Here is a 23,101-nt window from a genome sequence, read left to right on the forward strand (position 1 = left end):
TTCCTTATTCCTTACTTATATAACTGCCTTAAAAAAATCCAGTAGTACTGTACTGAAAAGCATTTCAGATTTCTGTTTTGCAATATCAATACGATATTATAAAAATATATTAAAAATAAAAATTTAAACCAAGGAAAGAAAAAAAAAAACACCTTGCTTTTTAATTTCTAGTGAACTACAAAGTCTAGGGAAGCAGTAATACTCCATGCATATGATTTTGAATTCTCTCAATTTGCAGATCACTACAAGGACTTGATAAAGCTATGGAACTGGCTCAGTGAAGAAGTTATGATGCTGTAACAACTGCATATGGCAGTATCTCCCATTGAGTGTTATACTGTAGGAAGTGTGGAAATGGCATGAACATACCAGTGAATGTCATAAATGCTTTGGCAGGTGTCCCATTGGCTTAAAATTCAACATAATATGATGTACAGTTTGCCATTATTATTATTTTCATAAAGCAAGTTCTTTTAGAAGTTTTATCTATCATATTTGTGCAATGACATAGGCACTGCTACTGCAAACATTTACAATTCATACTGCAGACTGTGCATTGCATGCTTAATTGTTCTATTGACAGTATCTGTTGAAGTAAGCCATGAGTCAAGACCAAGTTTGATCCCCATAAAACAAACGTAGTTCATATAGCTGTCATTCAAATGGGACACAGTGCACGACACAAATACAGCTACTCCAGATACTATATCAGTGCTATGTAGACATATCCATCAATATCAATAGAATTACTTACATCGTGTGAAGTGTGTGCATAAGCTTTCGTGAGAACGAGGCCTAATTTTATTTTTATCATAAAAATCATTTTACGTAATTCCTCCCACACTTCATAGAACTACAACTAATTACAGAGTGTGGAAATCTACTACAAATGATTGATGTTGTTATGTACGTTGTTATGGAAACAAACCAAGTAGAAGTCTGTGCTTTGCGTATAGAATTTTGAGACAGATTTTACAGTAAATAACTAGACTTCCCACTGTATAAGCAACAACACCATATGGTCATTAATCTCCACCCAAATACTATGTCCTTATATACCACTAGTTGTTAAAATTAAGGGCTTTCCAGGAACACAGTAAAAATCAATGGAACTGTTCCATCCTGTCACTGGTCAGTGAGAAAATAAATAAAGAAAGAGAAAGTGGTCATCTGAATTATGCAGGCTTTAAATCTGCAAATATTTGACTAATAAAAATATTCATTAAAAGCAAAAAACAGAACAATAAAACCAATGTTTAACTCAAACTCTTCAGCTCCCATGACACATCATCTGCCCTAGGGATGCCACAACCATACACAAGAATTTATAGAACCTAAGTTTCCACTGAATAAATGAAATGTCTACGTTAAAATATATGAATTCATAAAGCACTTTTTATCTCGTTATTGAGCATGTAACTTGGGTATCTCCCCCCAAAAAGTAGACAAATATCACCTAAGGAGCTTACTATGCAATGACCGTTTACTCAACAAGGTTATGAGAGAGATGGAAGGTGAGAGTCACATGAACAAAGAAGGCATCAAGGAGTGGAGCTGGAAAAGAACAGTAATACTTTCACTTCTGCTGGAGGCTAAATGACTCAAACAGCTTGTATCACTATTCCTGCCCTCAATGTTTTTAGTTTGTGGATATTGTGTTTAACTTCAACACAGCTTATCTGAAACCGAAACCGACTTTCTCCTCTCCCCGCACCTGATGAAGGGACTGATTGTCCCACTTCTTAGTTCCTCTTTCAAAGTCTACTGAAGTCCCACAAGAATATTCTCTACCAGCATTGGGCTTGTCATTAAGAGATACTGTCTTAGTTCTTTGTGCATTCCTGGACAGGTCCACAAGCAGACAAAAGTGTCTTCCCCAGCGTCAACCAAAAAGGGACACAATATTTGTTCCCTGATGAACTGTGGTACCAAACATACTTGTAAATATAGGCACCACCAGCTCGTACATCTGTAGAAGGCCATTAATTTCCGGGCTTGTCTATCCCATTGTCCTTTTCCAGAATCACAGTGCAAGCATTTCTGAGTGGCACAAAGTGATCATTGTTAGCCCTAATGTACAATAGTTATTTCAAGTGGCTGTTTCCTGACTGCTAAGTAGTACCATAATGAATTCACTTTGCCTTAGAGACAGAACTCAATCCAGTTATAACCTGTCCTGCCTGTATGGCTCATCAGTAAAATCCTATGGTGACGGGGTCTTTGTTTGGGTCCAGTGAATGACCACAAACACATCACAAATCCAAACATCCGCATTTATAATATGACACTGTTTCCCTGACAGAAAATCATCCACTATACCCACACTGAGCATGACCACTTCCTTTACTTCCCAGGGGTCTGCAGGAGAGAAATGGAAACTGCTCCACTCCCATTTCACAACCGTTTTGTTCTGGCTCTGGTTCTACTGCTAATCCTATTTTTGCTTGCTCATACTTTTATTCTGTGGAAGCATCACATTACTTTGGTTAGGGTGACAAGCTTCCTCACCCATTCCTGACCAAGAGACCATTTTGCCTGGAAAAACACTAATAAAGTGTTTCTTTTGACACTGGATATTTATGCTGCCCTAGTGCCCTTTGCTTCATCCCTGGGTGATTTCTAACCAGTCTTTAATGTGAACCTATTAGTTATCCTGCAGCTTCAGGGACCTCTAATATACATCCTGCCTGAGTGAGTACAGCTACAGATGTAAACCTTGTGGTCCTCTGATGCCTCCTCCTAAATTTTCTTACTGCTAATTCAGACATTAGGCTGGAATCATCCTGAAGGACTGTGCCTAAATATTCTTCAAGGTGCACAGAATAAATGCCAGTCCATCACCTGAATAGATTATGCAAAATATCTTCACAATGAAGCATTCAAGAGGTCTAGGTAAAATTAAGAGTTGCTTTTTGTTCAGGCTTGATTGTCTGAGCAATGTTTTACATCCTTTGAGACAAAAATTTCTATTTTTTTATTAGAAGGAGAAGCAGTGTCTTTTAGATGGCACAGGAGGTGAATCATAGGACTTGTAAAATTACAGAAGGCACATAATAAGAATATTATAGGATGTTTTATAGGTGATATAATTGCAATTATTTTTGATAATAAAAATCCACTGAAATTAGGATTTGAATTACATATAAATGTAGCCATAGTGCTGTGCTTCTAAAATCTCAGCTGAGCACTTTATTCTCATCTAAAAGTGAAACCAGGATTGAATAACCAGCAGCCAATACTATTCCTCTACAGTAAGAATAACTAATACAGAGGGTGTAAAATGAAAAGAGCTAGCAATGCATTTCCCCCCCAGCATATCAAGCAGGTTTTCATACGGAAGCAGTGGTCATCAATCACTACCTCATTACCAACCTGTCATCTGGGTTTAGGCTAAATGTATTCTGGCTTGCTGCCATACTAAATGTTCAATGAAACATCCTTAAGGCTCTCTACAAGTTCAGCTGAAGTCGCACATGCTATACATCAAAGAGGAACATTAGCGTTATCATAGCTTAATAAATAGTGCCATTCAGGCAATGTAATCCTGTGTTCTAGAGCTATCTTCCATTCCCAGTATTATACTGCTTAAGTAAACAATCTTGCTGTCTTGTGTGAAGTTTATTTAGTGATAAATGCATGTAAAGATAATTAGTCATATTGTTACAGATGAAATTTCATCCTTGCTGAAGAACGTAAGGAAAAACAGCATGGGATTTTAAAAGCACACAATGATGTTACTAACTTAGTATGGAAGCATTAGTTCATAAATTTTGCATATTGTATTTACCTGTCCAGGCTTCACTGGGTTGAGAAACTGCAATGACAGCAGAAGGACCCCAAATCATTGTTTTTAAAAAATAACATTAGCTTGAATACTTGGGACTTCTGCATACATCTGGGATGTAATACAGCAACTAAGATGACAGCAATAGAAGTTCCAACATCTGTGAATGATACTTGCTTTGGGATTACTCCAGATTTCAGTAAGGATACCCATAATTATTCATTCATTTCCACACACGTTTGGAGCACTAAATTCTGAATTTGTTTTCAGATTTTATAATGTCAGTAAAAATACATAGATCCTAAAGTGGCAGAAGATTCAAAAAACTTGGTAAAAAAAAACAAAAACAAACCTGAATACCCTCATTTTTATGTGAAACAATTTTGCCACTAAAAATTATTTTAGAATAATGCAAAATGAATTGAATCTGCGATAGAACTGGATATGAAATACGAAGTTGTTATTTCAAAGTCTTAATTCTTACTGTTATGGAACAAGCATTAAAAGTATAAGCCATTTGAGTAGTGTGGTAAACATTACTATTGACACTTATTTCTTTTCTTTCACTTTCAGCCTGCAAATAATATTTCCATGTTCCAAAACCCAGGTCTGGCTTTTTATTTTCTGGCATGAACAGTGTTAAACCCTCAAGAGGGAAGTACACCAAAACCAACAGTCTCTGTTCTTTTCTTTACTTTAGGAATCATATCAGACCAAAGTGCAAATTCTTCAAGGCTTTGTTTACCAATATCAGATTCCTCATTATAGATAACTAGGGAAGGTAGAGAACTGTGCTAAACTTCCTACACATCTTCATACAAAACAAAAGCTCTAAATCAGCTCGCACCATATCTGTCTTCTTCTATACCACATGGTTTATAAGCTTTGCTGCCTGATCAAGGAATCTGAAACCAGACCCTTCAGTACAGAATCAGGTCCTTCATATCAAGATACACTATGCTTCTGACAGCTTTTGTTTCTGAAGTTGCCTGTTACAATAAATTACTGGAACATCCATGTAGCATTACTATATGCTGATTAATAAATTCAAGTTTATTTCTTTCCTCCACGTGTTCCCCTACTCTAACATATACACACCTATCTATAAAAATATGTGTCAGGATCCTCTGAGAATTCAGATAATGTTCAGCTGTTCTTCCATATGTTCTTTAGGCCAACACCTGCTGCAGAGATACTACCAAGACCTCATAGTTGGCAAGCTGCTCTAATTCCACTCAATTGTAAGTTGAAAGGTCACTCCTTTAACATATTATGTTTGTGGCTTTCACATCAAGGAGAGGGAGTTACTATCACTGCTGGAGTTCCGTTTCATGTAATCCAGTGACAGTAAAACCAGATGTCCTCCACTTTCATAACTGTCTCAACTGTGTAATAAATCTTAGAAAAATATCTTCTAGGACCTGATGAGAGGATGAGACAATATCTGCAACAACAAAAGAACCTTCTAACTCAAAGCTATGACATTATGCATGGACCCTAAAGAAATGCTCTCCTCAATGGTCTGAAGATGAGATTTACTATTATTTCAGAGATATCATGAAAAGAGAACTGCAGATAAAGAGGTTTTTTCCTACCAAGCCTCACTATATAAGAACCTGTAAGGTCAAAAGATGAAGAACTGAGTAGAAAAGGCTCTGACTGAAAAAAGAAAATGCAAATAGAATTTACCAGGATCTTAAACAAAACTACTGATAAAAAATGATGACACTAAGTATCTAACTGCAGTGTGTCTACTACACTGTAGTGTGTTTCAGCACACTAAATTCCACAGAGAAATCAGTGTGAAAATAGATTCAAGGCATATAACAATATACCATACAACTTTACTAAAAAATGTCAAGCCTTATTAAAAAAACTTCACTAGGTTATAATTTTCGTTACACATCAGGAAAACACTTTGTTTTCTTCTGGCTGGAGATTATATCTCTCTCCCTACAGCCAAAATAAAAAATACTCTAGATGCTTATTGAATGGGACTGAACAGAAATGTAAGAATAGGTTAACATCTACACAATTACTAGGTGTATATTTATGGAACAGTGTTTCCAGACCAGAATTTCCAAGTATTTCCCATGGCAGAAGAAGTGTTCTGCAGTCACTGCAAAAATAGGAAAGCCGACTATCTTTCTAACATTCCACCTTACTTATTTCCAGAACTTGAGAAAAGTCATCTTTCAGCAACGTAAGACTCAGAGCAGTCTGAACACACATTGTGGTTACATGAAGATAAGTCTGCACCACCATTAATTACCTGTGTGTGTGACCCAAATTCCACAGCAGGTCTGAAGAGAACCAGGGGACTTGGAAGCAGATCAACACACACAGAAACAAACCACAGAAAGAGTAAGGTAGCACTGCAAAATTAACCTAAAAATGTAAAAAGTAAAAGCTTCATCTACAAGTCATTGTTCAGTTTCAGACACAGAATTAACACAGACAAGAGAATTACATCCTCGTTCTTAGAGCCACTGGCATAACAAGAGTAAAAAAAAAAAAGATTTTCTTTTAATGATATTACAGATTAATCAAATTAATTTTCCTGATTTCAATTCTGAAATTGCCTCTATAAAGTTTTAAACTTTTACTGTATTTCTAAGAATTAAACCTTTGTGTTCATACATGCAGTTTAAACGGCTGTATATAATGCAAAATGCAAACATTCAAGGGAAGTTCCAGCATATTAAGCTTAATCCTCATTTCTGTCTGGGGTGATAGATATAGGAATTCCAACTAGGTTGATTTTATGAACCAGTTAAATGATTTGTATTCAGAGCAACATTAAAAATCCCCATGACAAAGTGTACTTGAACAAAAATACCCTGCTTGTGACACATCCTTTACAACTAATGTGTTTTCATTTTTCACATGTTGCATCTCATTTATTTTATTCAGGCACACACAGTTAAATCTACAAGATATGGTAAGCTTCCAATACCTTTGAAATAATAAATCATTTCTTACAGGCGTTTTCACCCACTGCAAGGCTGCTGCTCATTAATCAAACATTATCAGTGTATATCACTGCCCAGTGCTAAACTGGAAAGGCACCTCATTCTGAGTTTTGACTTGCATTCAGTGGTTAGTCCCTGACCCTTATACTACTACATACTTATTAGAAATATGGAACCCCGTATCATATGAAAGATTTTACTACAAGGGATTTTAAAGTTTACATAAGAAGAGTCATTTTTTTCTCTGAGGTCTGGAGAAAATAAGTCAAGCTACTCTTCAAATTGGCAACATAAATGTAGTTACATTGGCTTCAATTGTGCTTTGTTTGACAAGTGAGTAAAATGTTATCATGTAAGCAAACTATTTCTGGCCTCAATCTTTTCGTATTTGAAATCTTTTAATAAATCTGTATTAGCCATTATGCAAGATATGCTCAATTTTTTATAAATTATTAAAAATTTATTTTAGGAAACAATGAGTTAGTGCATCTCTAACAGAATGACGCTGTGAGGGGAAACAAAAAAATTGTGCAAAGAAGTTATGTGATAAACGAATATCAAATTCCTTGTGATCATTCAGAATTTGCCAGATTTCTGCCCATTTATCAAATTTGTGCTTGCTTTATCAAATTAAATTTATATTAACTAATGTATTATTGTCATAGTTTTATGATTTTTTGGTGTTGGTATTCCGCATTATAACATCATGTAGTGCATTTAGAGTTAAAGAGTTAATGCTCCAGTTCCATGGATCATCGATAGTTCCAGGTATACCTGTCTCAGAAGAGAAGAAGAACTCCATTCCCCAGAGGACTGTGCAATGCTTTGCATTTTTACGTATTTACACTCAGAGGGAAAGATAAAAACTGTCTGCGGTCACGGGACACTCTCTCTTTCATTTGGGATGGACTCAGCAGTGGGTGCTCACTGCCGTCCGCCTTCAGCATTAGCGTAAGGCCTTCGGTTTATCGGACACTCTCTCTTGCTCATTTTGTTTTATTTATTAGCTTTAATTCCAATTATATTGTATTATATTGTGTTATTTTGCTTTCTCATATCTTATTTAGTAAATTAGCTTTCCTCCTCAGATCATTGCCACTGTTTTGTTTCTAGGCCCATCTCCCTTTTCCCTTTCCCCCTTCCCCGGGGTGTGGGTTCATGGGTCCCCCACACCAGTCGTCACAGAACCAAGCCAAACCTGCCCGTAAACAGTTGACAAATATTTTGATTGCAGTGCATCTTTTCAAAAATACTGGAAGAGAAATGAAATTTGGAGGAACAGCACAAATTGCAAATAGCTAGGTATGGTTTGAATGTCTGATTGCAAGTATACAGTCACGCACCTTATTGCATTTCCAGTACTGTCTTCACTGTTAACATTTCATAGCACAGAATGAAGATCTGAGCTCGCCAGGAGACCAAATGCTGACAAGGAAACATAAGGCCAACAGGCTGAGCCTAAGTCTCATGCTCAGTAGAGCAGTAGAACCCATTGCTTCTCTCTGGCGATCCACTGTAGTGTATAATTTATATTTTTGTTATTAACCAAGTGAAAAATTAAAGGCAACAAACATTGCTTTAAAAACCACCACCATTGCCTGCCACAGCTGCAATTCACTGAATTCTCCTTTAACTAAACATTTTGTTTGCATATTCTATAGCTTTCTGAATGAACATTGAACAGCACACTTGTATCTATGATTATTCACTCTGCAAGGCTGATTAAACACATTCCGTTCCTGCAAGCATGGCAGGTCTACAGAAGTGACTGAGCTACAATGTGTATTTTCTATGCTTCAATACAATAAAGGGCACATTCAGCACATGCAAAGACCCATATTTGCATCTGAAAATAAGAAACAAACTTGCCAGTGTAATGGGTGTATTAAAACTCTCACGTCCCTATGATTTAAAAAGTGCTAAGATTTCAAAATTGTTTTTACTTAATTTTTTGGGTCTTTCCAGAAAAAGCTGTGCACAAAGAAGGCATGGCTGGTAACAATCAGGGGTGATTTCTTTAGATTCAAAGTACTGGAGGCAGGAAATCAGTTTTTTAATGTAAATTACCCCTAAGCTTTACTAGTAGCTATGAGAGCAACAGAACAGGCAGGAAGTTTATGCCAGAGACTTGTGCCAACACCACAGCTGAGCACCTCCCTGCTTCCTGTACAGAACAGTCACTGTGTCTCCCAGCCCTGCAAACTCCTTTCTGCTATCAGAGCTCAAACTCTGGATACAAGGAAACAAACCAGCAATTTAAAATTCTGTAACATGGAACAACTTCTCGATCTGTAGTAGTCTTGAAGTCAAGTTCATGACATTCATCCCTGGCGTGTAATGCCATTGCCACACCCGCAGTTTGCACCAAGAGCCCGTGCTGGAAGAGCTCTGCTAGCTCCCAGAGCCATCCTGAGCCATGCATCGAAATAGCCACCTCACTCAGGGCAGCATGAAGACACGCTAAGTAGCCTAAAACCTTTCAGAACAGGCATCACAACTCTTCACATTTTAGACTTTTTGTTTTTCCTTAACTGACAAGAATTTCTTCCATAGTACAGTTGCAGAACACCAAACCGAGGAGCTACAAGCAACATACAAATATAAACATCTGTTATTTGGTTGACCAAGTATGTAAACACTTCTTAGGAGTGTTTTGCTTTGTTTTTTAAAGTTGTTCCTGAGCTCTTCAAATATTAAGAAATTTTCCTCCAGATTAAAATTTTAGTGATCATTTTTCTTCCACAAAAATTTGTACTAATTCGTAATAGGGGCATCAAGCCTGTGTTTGCCAATGAATAGAAAAGCACTCATGCCTAAGTCACATGTAAAATGAAATAATGAATTGCAATGATTTACAATGACTAAATGCTATGTAATATACTAACTATAAAAATAGAGTAACTGATTCTGTTAAAATACGTGTTCTGTTCTCATAAAAAATACAGTAATTTGAGAAAAAGCAATGAATATTGCGTTACTGAGAAATGGTCTTTGATAGTGGCTAATGATGTCACCTAAATTTAAATAATAACCAGGCACTTAAATTTCACTACCTATTAAATAGTTAGAATCTATTTTAGAATACACATTATATTCAAGTAAACAACTATCATTATTTAAAAAAAAAACAACAATGAATTATTACTAACAAAAAATCTTAAGAAACTGGCTGTGAGTTACACTGCTCTCCATTGTATTCATGAAACAGCAACAAACACAAAACCTTGACAATTCTTAGAAACGTAGTAAAGCACCAAAAATTCCTGCTTTCTAAGTAGCTGGTAATTTCAGCATAATGGCAGTATTACCATTAAAGATGAATTGACTAAAACACGCTGATCTCTATATTCTCATTATTGATTTTTATTTCCAACAAAACTAATCACCATTGTCTTACTATTTGTTGAAATGCATTTTCGCTTCCTCTAATGGTTCATCTCCATCCTTCTACATTTTAAGCATAAATGAATGAACAATAGCCAAAGGATTGCTTGTGAATGAAAACACTGTCAGGGACAACACTGGGAAAATATTTGTTAGATAAATACGTAACTCATATTAGCATTATCTGAGCACTCTGAGTATTTAGTATGCTTATCTCTGCCTTCTAATCTTGTAAATATTTTATAGATACAGTTTACAGTAAATTTAACTGAAACGTGCACAAAGGACGACGTGACTTGCGCACAAGAGATGTCAAATTTGGTCTCAAGGCCACAGAATGCTCCAGAGTGTTACACAAACAAAATATTTTCATACATTAAACTTGCTTTTAAAAGACTTGCTAGGTAACACAGTATTGTACTTACATGTGCTATCCTAATTATGTACACAGCATTAGTATTCATTATTAACAAAAGTATTTGCAGTGTCTTAATTTCACAGTAAAAACAATGATATGGCTGACATCCCTGAGCAGTAAAGATTAGAAGAGCAAAGAACAACCCCCATATACGCAATAATCAAGAGACGGCAGCAAAAATAGTTGCATAGCTTCATTTATTATATACTTCAATAAATAGCTAAAATTTTCTTCCCAGGTATTTGTTACCATAAAAATTTTCCATCCCATTAAAACCAAAGTGATCACATACAGTGCTGGCAGGTAACGGATGTTCTTTCCCATGGTGGTAAAAGCTATTACATAGTAGCAACACTTAAATAGTATTGAGTAAGAAAATCACAAATATTATGGCTTCTAATGTGATGAATTTGAAGCACAGATGGATTCCCACTGGCCCAGGCCATGCGAAGGAAGGCTACAGGTCACAGGATTCCCTGTGGATCCCACCCAGACAAGCAGAGTCACTAGAGAACACTCCAAGTGAAAGACCAAAGGGAACCTCAGACACACCGAGGTGTCAGGAAATTGTCCTGAAACTATTTAACTGCCTTAATTATACAAAACGATTTCTGTACCTTCAAAGGCTTGCCTGGCAAGAGGTGATAAAAACAGAATCATATGAGTGAAAATTGTACAACAATCAGCAGGACAGATGGAAGCTGTGTGCCCTGCTCATGCCCAGTAGTGGCTGCCTAGGAATCAGTTGCCCATAGCAGAGAAGTGGCAGAGCAAGGTGGTTTCCCACGTCAGTTTCTAAAAACGCACCAACAAGAACTACTGCAAATCCAAGTTTCATCTTAACTTGTCATTTCAATCTGACAAGCAAATATACTTCTTGTGAGTGGGCAGCAAAAGGAACGTGAATACAGAAAGACTATACTTGAAACATAATGGTGTACAGAAAAGCTGCTTAAAACCTTATTCATTAACATCAGTAAGTACTTGCCATTTTTTCACCAATTAAACGAGTGGGACTGATATGCTTCCTACTTCTGTATAATCTTACATGCAATGATCTCAGGATTTAGCTAGCCTAAACAAAATGAAGGAAGTTTAAGAATTTCTGAACCCACTGTTTAAATTTTGTATTACATCACTTCTCACACAGTGCCAAGAGGAATAATGTTTCCTGAGGTGTCTGCTTACATTAAATTTCTATTGGACCAAGCATATACTCATTTTCTAAGGAAAGAAAGCTCAATCACACTAAATAGGTACGAACCAAGTGACATCTGGTCTGTATTTTGTTCATTAATTCTTTGTCTGAAAGCAAAAGTGGAAGTAGAAAGATGGCAGCGTAACTAATACTTCTATCATTTACATGTAACTAAGAAGTAACTGTATTGCTTGCATGGAAGCAACTTTTGGAAACAACAGGAAAGTGAGCAGTAGTTCTCTTTATATAAGAAGCAATGGTAGGTATAATTATCAAGAATATAAAAATGCAGTATCTAACATCACTGTTTTCTTCAGCAAGTTCTATAGATATGCATAAAAATAGCTGCTTGACTAAACTCCCCCAAACCACTACATTATCTTAGAGTAATGAATCTTCCTATATAGTTAAAAATATATATATAACTACTCAAAACAATGTGTACAAAATTGATTTTGTCATTAAATTTAGATGAGCATTTCTTCAGGGAAACAGGCTGACATCTTAGAAGGAGACAGGAGAGAGTTTTGTAAAACATGTGCAGCAGAGATTGTTATGCTAAGTAGTTTTTTTTTTTTTTTGTAGGAAAGATAAGCAAATAAGAGCATGAAAATCTGCATAATTTGCAAGTGAATAAATTAAGGATGCCCAAGGGTAGATTATTAGTATTTTTTTGAAAGTTTCCTAAGAATATTAATAATAAATAAGCTGTTGTGTGCATCTGAGCCCTAAAAGCTTTTGACTGCCTATTGCTTCCAATGTGTATTAGGAACATTCCACCAAATAACCAGGGCAGCAGTAAAGACCACAGAACTGGAAGAACGGATTACTACAGATGCCAACAGTAGAAAAAGATGCCTCAAGCATAAAAATTCTTGGATGTATGTACATCATTGGACTCCAGAAAAGATGGTGCACTGGGAATAGAAGCATGTTCAAACATCTGTTATAAGCATGTAAGAACAGGTTCTTTCACAGATTTCCTTTTCTAATGTAACTATATTTGTTTTGTATTTTAATAATCTCTTCAGAGCAAAGAGTTGCAGAAGATGAGAATAACACAGATATTGAGGATAAATTTCATAGCGGAGATGATTTATGGCACAATTCACTTATTATACTCACCGTAAGATATGAAAATTACTAAGAATGTAGTACTACAGAAAAGCACATGCATTCTCCAATCCGTGAGCCACACGATAAGGTTCTGCAGGAGGTGGACTACAAACAACTCATACCTGACTGCACAGACTTATGTGGATCTTCTTCCTTTGGACTTTGTTTCATACAGTTGTAGTGCAACATGCAGTTTTGATCCTGTTCTCCACTAAACTGCAAATGCATACATCACTAGCCTTCTCGTGATCATTATTTAAAAAAGCTTTTAAAATTTCTTTGACTTACAATTTATTGTCCTTACTGTGTGGTAATACAAAATATTTGGAATTGGGTTTGCCCAAATCCTGACATTGCTATCTTCGCCACTATTGCTCTTCAAACTGTTCAAAGTACACTCTGTGACTTCATGACTCATCCTGATGACTTAATTCTTATATCACATATCAAAATCTTTCTGCTTTTTACAGCTCAATAGATTTGAATGTTTGCTTTCCTCACTAATTGAAAGGTTGTAGTAGCTTAGTAGGGGTTGGTCCCTTCTCCTCAGTAACTAACAATAGGATGAAAGGGAACAGCCTCAAGTTGCATCAGGGGAAGTTCAAGTCGGATATTAGGAGGAACTTCTCCAAAAGAGTGGTCAGGCATCGGAATGGGCTGCCCAGGGAGGCAGTGAAGTCAGCATCCCTGGAGGTATTTAAGGGAAAGGTAAATTTAGTGCTTAGGGACACAGTTTCATGAGCAATATTGTAGGCATCTAGGTATCTGGACAAGACCATCTTAGAGATCACTTGCAACCTTATTGAACCTATGAAAATATAACTCTGAGTATACTCTGGTTCTGCAGCCTGTTTTACCTTTTGCTGAATAAGGATACTATGGCCTGTAAAGCCACTTTCTCAACATTTAAATGCTGACTGAGAAGTTCTGCTGTTGCAAGATTCTGGAACTATGACCATACTTACCTACAGTAAAATCAAACCAGATTGTGTTTCTAACAACCACTATTCTTTCCTGCACTACTGCCTTCAACATATTTTTCTCCCCACTTGTTGTATTTTATTTGGTCTTTGGGGTTTGGTTTTCTCACAGTAAAAAACACATTACCTATGAAGCATCAAAATACTTCTGAAATTCTAAAATAATAATAATAAATCAACAGCAAAAATAATGTAATTGAAGATCCTAGAATGCTAAGGCTATGCAATTCTTTGTACTACAGATCCAAATTTAAACAATGTGCATTATTTTTTTATGTGACTTGCTAAATTTCCTTTTTGAAAAGAGGCCTAAAAGCCTAGTTTTTGAGGTCATCTTACATGTAAGAAACAGAAGACAATTTTGAAATACAATCAACAAATGCTTCTAAATCCTGCTTCTAAACTTTACTCTTTGGAGTTGATAACTGAAAAAAAAATTAAAACACGCACACAAAAAAAAAAACCCAACTCATGAATATAAGGTAAAACAAAAACAGAGAAGCAAACAAAATCCTGTTCACAACCTGAAATGAGAACCGTTTTGAATATATTTCTTCCATAAATGTCTGTGTTGGCCATGGGCCTATGGGCCCCATACATAGATTTCATGTTCTCCAAATTTAGTTTATGAATCAGGAATACGAGGCACATTTTTTTTCCTATAGCACAAGCAAAATGAACATCTGTTCACTTTTTGCCATGTAGGTTTATATCTGTGTGGGTGGGTGTGAACAGTACTCTTGATGTGTAATATTCTTCCCATCTGCACACCAGGTGGCACTGCATAGTTAATCAGAAGATAATAACAGGCATGAAGAGATTACTTACTTTTTGGGGAAGAGACAGCAAATCTAATCTCAGAGGTCTTTTATTATTATTATTAAAAACATGGTACATCAATGCTTGGACTTTTTGTGTGTGTGTGTGTGTGTGTGTGTGTAATTTCATTCCAATCATCTGATTATATTATTGTTTGAATGCTATGTTAATTAACTACGAATGACTGCAATTATCACAAAGGTTCTTTCCACAAGGAATTTATTTATTTATAGCTTTAACCCTTGCAAGTAGGATATACAATGTAGGATACAACCAAGTAACAGTCTCTGTTTCAATTTAATCTTTTTTTTTGTGTGTGTGTGTGTGTGTGAAAGCTAACCCTAATTCTCCTGCGTTTAATAAAAACTTCTGAATAACCTAACAACAAAGCTGACTTTATAGCAACCCAAATTGACAAGATGGAGGAAGAAACAAGAAAGTCTTGTTACTAGCTGTAATTTCCACTTTAGTGAAAAATTGATGAGAAATTTAGGTAGGCCTTCCTGTTTATTTATGTGTATTTGTTTAAAGTTAAATCGGACATTCTTCAACACATGAAATTATTCAGGTCACTCATTTTCATTCAATTAAATAACTGCACAAAGATTGTCTTGTGTTCTCTCTTTCACAAAAATTACACAATTAATTAATGCTTTGTGGAGTTTTAAAGGAGAACCACAGAAACCTGATTTGCAAAGAGCATGCCTTAAATTTGAGAAGGATGAGTAGTTAAAATACAGTATTTCCACATTCACACCAACAGCCAAGTGAAAAGCGTATTTGCAGATTTTTTTAATTTAAAAATATTTAACCCTGAAAATCAATCAGGAGATACATTAGCACAAAGTGTTCACACCACTTTGTTCTGCTTAAGATACGCTTTGCTGCCTTGCTTTGCTGTCTCTGAGGACCATGTGCTTACTTCTCAAGTCCCTCAGCCCATCACTGATTTAATCCTACCATTTACAGCATACCAATATTCACTTGCACTCAGACGTTACCACATTTACACGAGGTAGTAAGCCATATTTTTTTAAAGAGCAATATTTCATAACAGATTTATCAGCTCAAATACAAACTCTTCAAAAAGATTCCTTATCTTAAGCTGTGCTGATTCAAGGTAGAATATGTTGAGTGCAAATTATCAAATCTGAAAAAGAAAATGTCTATTTTCTGTACATAATTCTAGAGATCAGTTTGAGAACCTTCAAAGTTGAAATATTTAATTTCTATTTGTTAGGGTTTATGAATAACGACTGAAAACCAAACGACATATAACAGGAAGATGAACTGAGCTTTAAAATGACAATTTAAGGACTTTGATTTAAGAATCTGTTCTCACTCTTAGGTTATTGAATGAGAAACAAGATAATGTCTGCTGCCAGATGTTTCTAAAATATACGTCTTTGTATGGGAGAAACAGAGGATACAAGAGTACAACAGTAAACGATAGACAGGAAAGAGGCAATTAGCATATTCATCCTCTAGAAATAAACAGAAGTACATCATCTAGAACTAGATGGACAGAGTACAACTTAGGTAAGGCAAGGAACAGGAGATTGAAGGTAAGAACTTAAATAACAACAACAGCAACAACAATAATAATAATAATAATAATAACAACAACAGTAATAATAAGGCAACAAATAATCCTGCAACTGAGGTTTTTGTTGAATGTGCTCAGGTTCTGTTACCAGTGTTGGCCCCCTGTGTGCTACTGCCCAGACATGATCTCTTCCATTACGCTACTTATCCAGTTAAATATTAAAGCTCCTACTCATGCCTAGTCATCTGTCTTTGTAACCCCAAATTCCACTTCAGTCTTCACCACCTTATGTATGCGTAGCTATAGCCTATTTAGAAAGTTAAGACGATGCAAAATAGAACACTTCAGAGGTAAGGTGTAACTCTTGAGTCACCAGAAGTTTGGTGGCATGCACTGGCCATCTGTTCCTTTTCAGGTCTAGTACATGGAATTTTTCTAAGCTTCAGACCTACATCCTGGAGAGAAACTTTCACCTCAAGATAAACACAACTGTATTCTCAATGCCTCAATAACCAAGGGGATGAAACTAAGCACTATTTATTTATTACTACTTACATTTGAGTAATGTGATTACTCTGTATCCTTTAGAGAACTTTTTGGGAACTCTGAGCTTTTCAAGTCAGACAAAGAGTAAATATTTTGACTTAATACCCTTCCAAATTGCATTAACAAGAGAAAGAATAAAGCATTTCACAGGAAAGTAGGATAAAAAGTTTTATACCATGCTAGTCACATGGCTCATACTTCATTAAAAAGAAATTGTTATTTTTTCTTCTTTTTCCCTCCACATTGATTTCCTTTATTTTCAATGCACATAACATATCTAGAGTTTTGGAGAAGTGCTTTTCTTATTTTTATTATTATTGTTGTTTCTTCTGTCAGTGCAGAAACGTAAGTGAAGTAAAGAATAGTGAAGTTGTTGCATCTGTTCCCACAGAAACCATTTGTTATTCATTTCTCCTCAGCACGATCACTAGCCTCTCAGTCATCTCAACTTTTACACATCTATTCATTTTTTCTTCTCCTCCACCACTAGGAAAAGCTGAAAACTACTTCATTTATATTTCATCAAGTTACATATTCACTCAGAACCAAATTTACCATTCCTGTTTTATTTAAATAGTATCCTTTAATTATATTACTGTTAAGATTTGGGGAAGTCCACAGTAGCATTCCCTAAGTATATATTTTTCAGTTAATAAAAAAATTGAAAATGAATAGAATATGGTCTTACTATGGAAAAACAACTACAAATACTCTATAGCTAATACATTTGATTCAAAAATCCTTTGGTTGGTCCTCCATCTTTCACTATCAGAATGCAAGGCCACATTACAGGCCAGTACTGAAAAAGAGATGACACACAGAGAGGTACAGGAAGGGACCAACTTTATCATGGATACAAGGTAGCTTCCTGTAACAAAACTTTATAGGAACACATAACCCTCCACTAGAATTTATATCTTCTATTTCCTAATTCTTCCAGTGAACATGTAATTTATCTTGTTTACCAAAGCTCTGCCTCTGCCTCTTTGCTTAGAGTATTCACAGCACAATACCTACATAAATTGTTACTGGTTAGAAACATCTATTGAGGTGGCTTTATTAAGAAAATAAACTCATACACACAATACAATCCAAATACATGCATAAAGTTCTCAGTAATCTCTTTTTTCTAACCTTTAAATCAAACATTTTAAATGTCTGAGACATAAATTATGGGTAAATCATGTTGATTTTTCAAAAAAGATGAATAGATTCTCAGACAGCAAATATTTATTCATTAATCTGTAATCAGTGAGATTTCAGGAAGCATTTTAAAAGACATAACAATAAAAAATATATATGCTGGTCCATTGTCTTATATACAATTAAATCAAAACATGACACAAATTCCTCTGCATGGATCTCTAGAAATGTGAGGATTTAGGATTAAATAAACTACAACAGTCTGTAATCACATGACAAAATAGACCTGCAAAGCTTATACTGTATACCCAGATGGTAAACAACAGTTGTCACCGTACTAAGAATTACATCTCTGTAATCAATAATAGGAAGGAGGAACAGTTGGACAACTTGTTTCCTATTATGTTCACTTAGGCAACGTCTAGATCAATAAAGAGCATTAAGCCTCATACCAACTGCAAATGATGTCTGCTCAACATGACTATCATATGGTAGCGATAAGTCCAGCTGTACTTCAAAATACTTGTGAATGGATAACAATTCTAATCTAACATTAAAAAGAAGCAATGATTCAAATAGCAGGCAGGTGCAGGATTTAAGCATATGAAGGAAGACAGACCTATGATGCCGGCTAAAATATAAGTCAGCTTATTTTGTCAAATCATCCCATAATTACATTCTGCTACACTATAGAGTATGTAGAAGATGGTACGTGTTTTATATGAATGAAACAAAAAGCAATGGTATTACTGGCTTCCATATAGACTCAGCAAATATTTGGGCATAGTAAGTTGTTCAGTTTTCAGTTTCTGTGAACTTGTATATCACTTTTAAGCCAATCAATCAATTAATTACAAATAATTTTTCAGTTCATATATTTTTGAAATATTTAGATTAAAAAAAACAAGGCATTCCACTAAATTCTTGACTTACAAATCAATCATACAAATCAATGAAAATTAAAACAAAGTGCTATATTAAATCCTTAGCGTTAGCTTATTTGAAAAATAAATAAATCGCAATATATAGTGTATTTTCTTAATATATCAGATTGACATACTCTAACATCACGTTTCAAGTCTTAATTTATTCTTAGACGTTCATTCAATTTAAAGATGCCAATACAGGAAAATGAGTTTTTCTTACCTATTCCAATGAAAACTGCTTCATAACCATCTTCTTTCAAGGTTTGGAGCGTCATTCCATCCACTGCAAGGCCTTTACTAAAAATTATCTGAAAAAGTTAATATTACTTTCATTTAATTTGATAATGTGAAAATAATTTCTATGGTGCTCTGCATTCTGACATCTTGATGAGTCTTCCAGTGAACAAAGTAAACAGTTTTTTTTTGTTTGTTTTTTTCAATTCTAGGCCAGGCTTAAAAAGACACCTCTGATTTAGGCAAGTGTCCTAAACTAGACCTGAGTAAAATGTAACTTCCAATCACCCTCATATACAGCCAACATAAGCTAGTTTGCTTTCTACTGTGAGCTAAAAGAGATAAAGCAACCTAAACAAACAAAATCTGCCCATGGACTGCAGTTCTGAGTTGAAGCTGAAAGGGGCAGTTTTTTACTGCAAGTAAGCAACTTTTAAGTATTGACTACAAAAGGTAATATTTCTGAGTGAAAATCAGAACTTAAGAAACTGATGTCAAAGCAAGAACCCAGTTTAGGAAACGTATGTGCTAAGTGCTAACAATCACTCTGCACAGCAACCAAAAAACCCAAGCGATCTAAGTTATTGCAGAAACAACAGTGAAATTATGAGTCACTTACAGAGAAGGAAAGGAAATAATAGGCACAACTATTCTGCATTAACAAGAGTTCTGAACAGAAAAACAAGCCATGTTTTCCCACACAATATTATGTACTTGGTCTTTGTAAAAAGTACAACACCAGGCATTCCTTTGTGCTGCGCCCTCGAAGCTCACAGCCTGAATTTTGCTCTGAGACCACTAGCAAGAACACTTCTATGCCAAGAAAACGCACGGCATAATCAATGCTGTTTTTGTGCATTCAGACCTGCAAAACTGGGCCAGAGATGGCAAAGTCTGAAGAATATTTTGTGGAGACTGCAGCACGCCCTACGTGCAAGTAGTGATGCAGGCTAGTCTGTGTAGTAAACTAACAGGTTTTCAAAACTATGAATGAAATCCGTTTGGATTTGAATTTGCATTTGCTTACTTCTAATTTAGCAAACAACAATAACTATACTGCAGTCACTGGCATTCATTTATTCAAAGAAGTCATGGTAATAAAAAAACATGTACAATCTATAATGTTCTGGTTCAACTAATACTTCCAGAAACGAATGCTGAAAAAGTAACTGTGTAGCAACATTCTACCTGCAATCTTGCCTTGAGCAACCACCATTGAGGTGGTTGAGGGTCTACAGCTCTTCTGACAATGATGAGGAGGAGTGCTTGCTGTGTGTTTAGCAAGCCAACTCCAGCAGTCTCCTGTTGGAGGTCATGCAATTGGAGATGCACACACCTTTTGCACGTTTCTGTCAAACCCATGGCTTTTGAGTGCATGTGTGATTCCTCTTCTGATACTTTGTACTTCCTGACATGGCTATGTGTCTTTATCTCCCAACTTCAGACTCTCTGAACTTGAATGTTTCCCCCAAATTTTTGATATATCACTTATTCATTCTCTTTATCAAAGTGCCAAGCTCTATTGTATAAGAACAGTGCTTTGTGATCTTCTGAGTTCAGTCTTCATGTCATTGTACATCTTGTTTGATGTTGAATCTACCTATATTACATTTAGTATACTTCTGAAAATGTGCTTTTCTCATAGCTAAAAAGGAGACATATAAAATGCAGCATAGAATTCCTAAAACAGAGACTCTTTTTTTTCTTTTGTAGTCTTAGTATAATTTCTATCAGAACAGAAAAGGCTAGGTACAGTTGTAATCCTTTCAAGAATACAGGCTACAAGCTCACTGACAACAAAATGCATTCCATAAATTGTCATTACTTTTATTTTTATCCTACTGTGTACATATGTTATGAATAATCTAATGAAGGAATTAAAATAGCAATATTGTTTTATGTAGGGATTCATAATACTCCCAGGGCCCAGCTCTATAATCCTTATTCACCTGACTAATTCTTACTAATTTCAGTAGAATTACTTGAATAAACAGTACTGTCGAGCATCTAGACAATACAGCACTTTCATTTGAAATGCTTTAAATAAACACCAGGAAATATTTCCAGCTTATAGAGGTAAAAAGCTAAAGTACTTAACCAGCTTGCAAAAGGGTCAATTGCAAATCAGCAGCAGAGCTTGGAAGTAAATTTATACTGAGGTTTTCTGCTGCACCTCAAAACAACAGAGGACTTGCACATCAGAATGTCACAGTGGCTCACCTTCTGGAGACTGTCACAGGAGAGCACCTTGGGGAGCTGAGTTTTGAATAGGCTTCCCAGGAACCTATACCCAGCAACTTTGTTTAAAATAGCCTTCCTCCTGCTTTGGTTTTCACAGAATCCCTATCAATATGTCCAGTCTGTCAGTCTTTAAAGTTTGCTTTGAAACCCAAGAAGAGTGAGAAAATGGATCTGTAGCATTTAAGGCTTTCTCTTGCACCTAACTGGGGCAGGATAAGTTTCTCACTGGGGTCTTGTGACAACAGCTTTTATAATTTGAAGAGCTTTTATGATACAAAGATTTATACAATATTTTCACACTTGATTGAATGCTGTATTATCATGCTAAAAATGTTATTAACCCCTCCCTGCTACTCTAAAATTTGTTTCAGTGATACATTCTACGTTCATAACTTCTATTAAAATAGCAGCCTTCATACATACTATCTAAATTTTCAGCTCAAGTCCTATATTAACAATAGAATAACACACCCATTATTTATAAATAATACACATTTAACAAAATAATGTGCAGCAATTACTTTCCAAGAAGTTGAATGACTGCTACTGTTTATAATAAATGATCATGTTATCAGTTTTATAATAAAATGCATTAAATGAATTAAGCAACTTAGATACAAAACTGTATTATAAGCCACTAAGACAAAACCCAGGAAGAGGGAAAAGTATCAAATATGAACATTTTAAGTAGTGCCATACTTGCATGAAAAAACTCGATTAAAAAAATCAAATCATTCCAATAGCGACATTGAACCCCTAAAGCAATTTAGGAATTTGTTTCTTACAGACAATTAATCACATGCAGGCATGTCAGATGAGAACTATTGATTGCCCTTTTCTAAACTAGTGGCATTCAGACAGGAGACAGACAAATGCCCTGAGCAAGAGGAAGCATCTTCCTGCCTCTGTCTAGTGCAGCTTTTAATTGTTCTTTACTAATGTGCATGACATTTTGCTGTTAATCTTTGGCAGACTCCTTGTTCTTTTTTTTTCCTTTGAGCTATACATAGACAAGATATATTTTTCATTACCTTCACTCCAAGATCCTTCATAAGCTCAGCTTCAAAATTCACTACATCATATGGCAATCTGAACTGAGGGATTTCAGATGCGCTGGAATAAATAAACAAAGCTTGTGATACACTTCCAGTTATACGGAAGAAAGGTATTGCTTTTTTTTTTTTTTTTAAGTTGTTAAAAAATACATTCTTATAACATACTTTAGTTAATCCTGTGGAATGTGAATGGAAATATTTTTAAGTCTTAGCTTTTTTAAATAGCTAGACTGACAAAATAGCAATATTCACACAATACTAAAAATCCAGATCAGAAAAGCAGTACCTTGAGGCCAATCTGGTACATGTTTGTAGATTATCGCTTAATGGATATTAAGCTCTGATACAAAACAGCTTCAGCTCCACTCCTTCTGTTCACCAGACATATTTAACAGCAGTTAAAATTACATCACCTTTTTAAAACAAGGTCTCATAGCTAGAAAAGTATGGTGATCTTCTAGTAATCATTCAGTAAGCTATGCAAAAAGAATCAAATTTTCCCTACCTAAAATAAGTGATATGTCATTTTGAGCAATGGTATTTAAAACTGTACCCTCTTCCATTTCTACTTCATATCTTCCTCACGATCTTTCAGGATGTACAAACTCAGCAATTTTCTATCACCTTTTAGTCTCATGTCTGTGTTTTTCATTTACCTTCTACTATTAGCTGGCATTTTTCCTCTTGATTAGAATTCAGAACTACTTCAAGTTCCCAGTACCACAGGTCTCAAGTAATG

At 35.5% G+C, this 23,101-nt stretch overlaps 1 protein-coding gene across 3 annotated transcripts in view; it reads right to left on the bottom strand.

The window, feature by feature from the left end:
• Nucleotides 1-23,101, bottom strand: part of DPYD (dihydropyrimidine dehydrogenase) — a 318,162-nt gene that overhangs the window by 191,937 nt on the left and 103,124 nt on the right. For 2 of the 3 annotated variants that reach the window (XM_065742081.1, XM_065742088.1), the window contains exons 7-8: nt 22,339-22,420; nt 19,053-19,140 (exon numbers count right to left, since the gene is read on the bottom strand). In XM_065742081.1, coding sequence (XP_065598153.1) covers nt 19,053-19,140; nt 22,339-22,420 — 170 coding nt within the window. Of the gene's footprint in view, nt 1-17,893; nt 18,006-19,052; nt 19,141-22,338; nt 22,421-23,101 lie in introns of those variants that run through there. The other variant, XM_065742097.1, reaches the window with a different exon arrangement.

The sequence above is a fragment of the Cyrtonyx montezumae genome, unplaced genomic scaffold (assembly GCF_038088225.1).
Source record: "Cyrtonyx montezumae isolate F1298 unplaced genomic scaffold, pur_monq_1.0 scaffold_1, whole genome shotgun sequence".
Classification (NCBI taxonomy): Eukaryota; Metazoa; Chordata; class Aves; order Galliformes; family Odontophoridae; genus Cyrtonyx; species Cyrtonyx montezumae.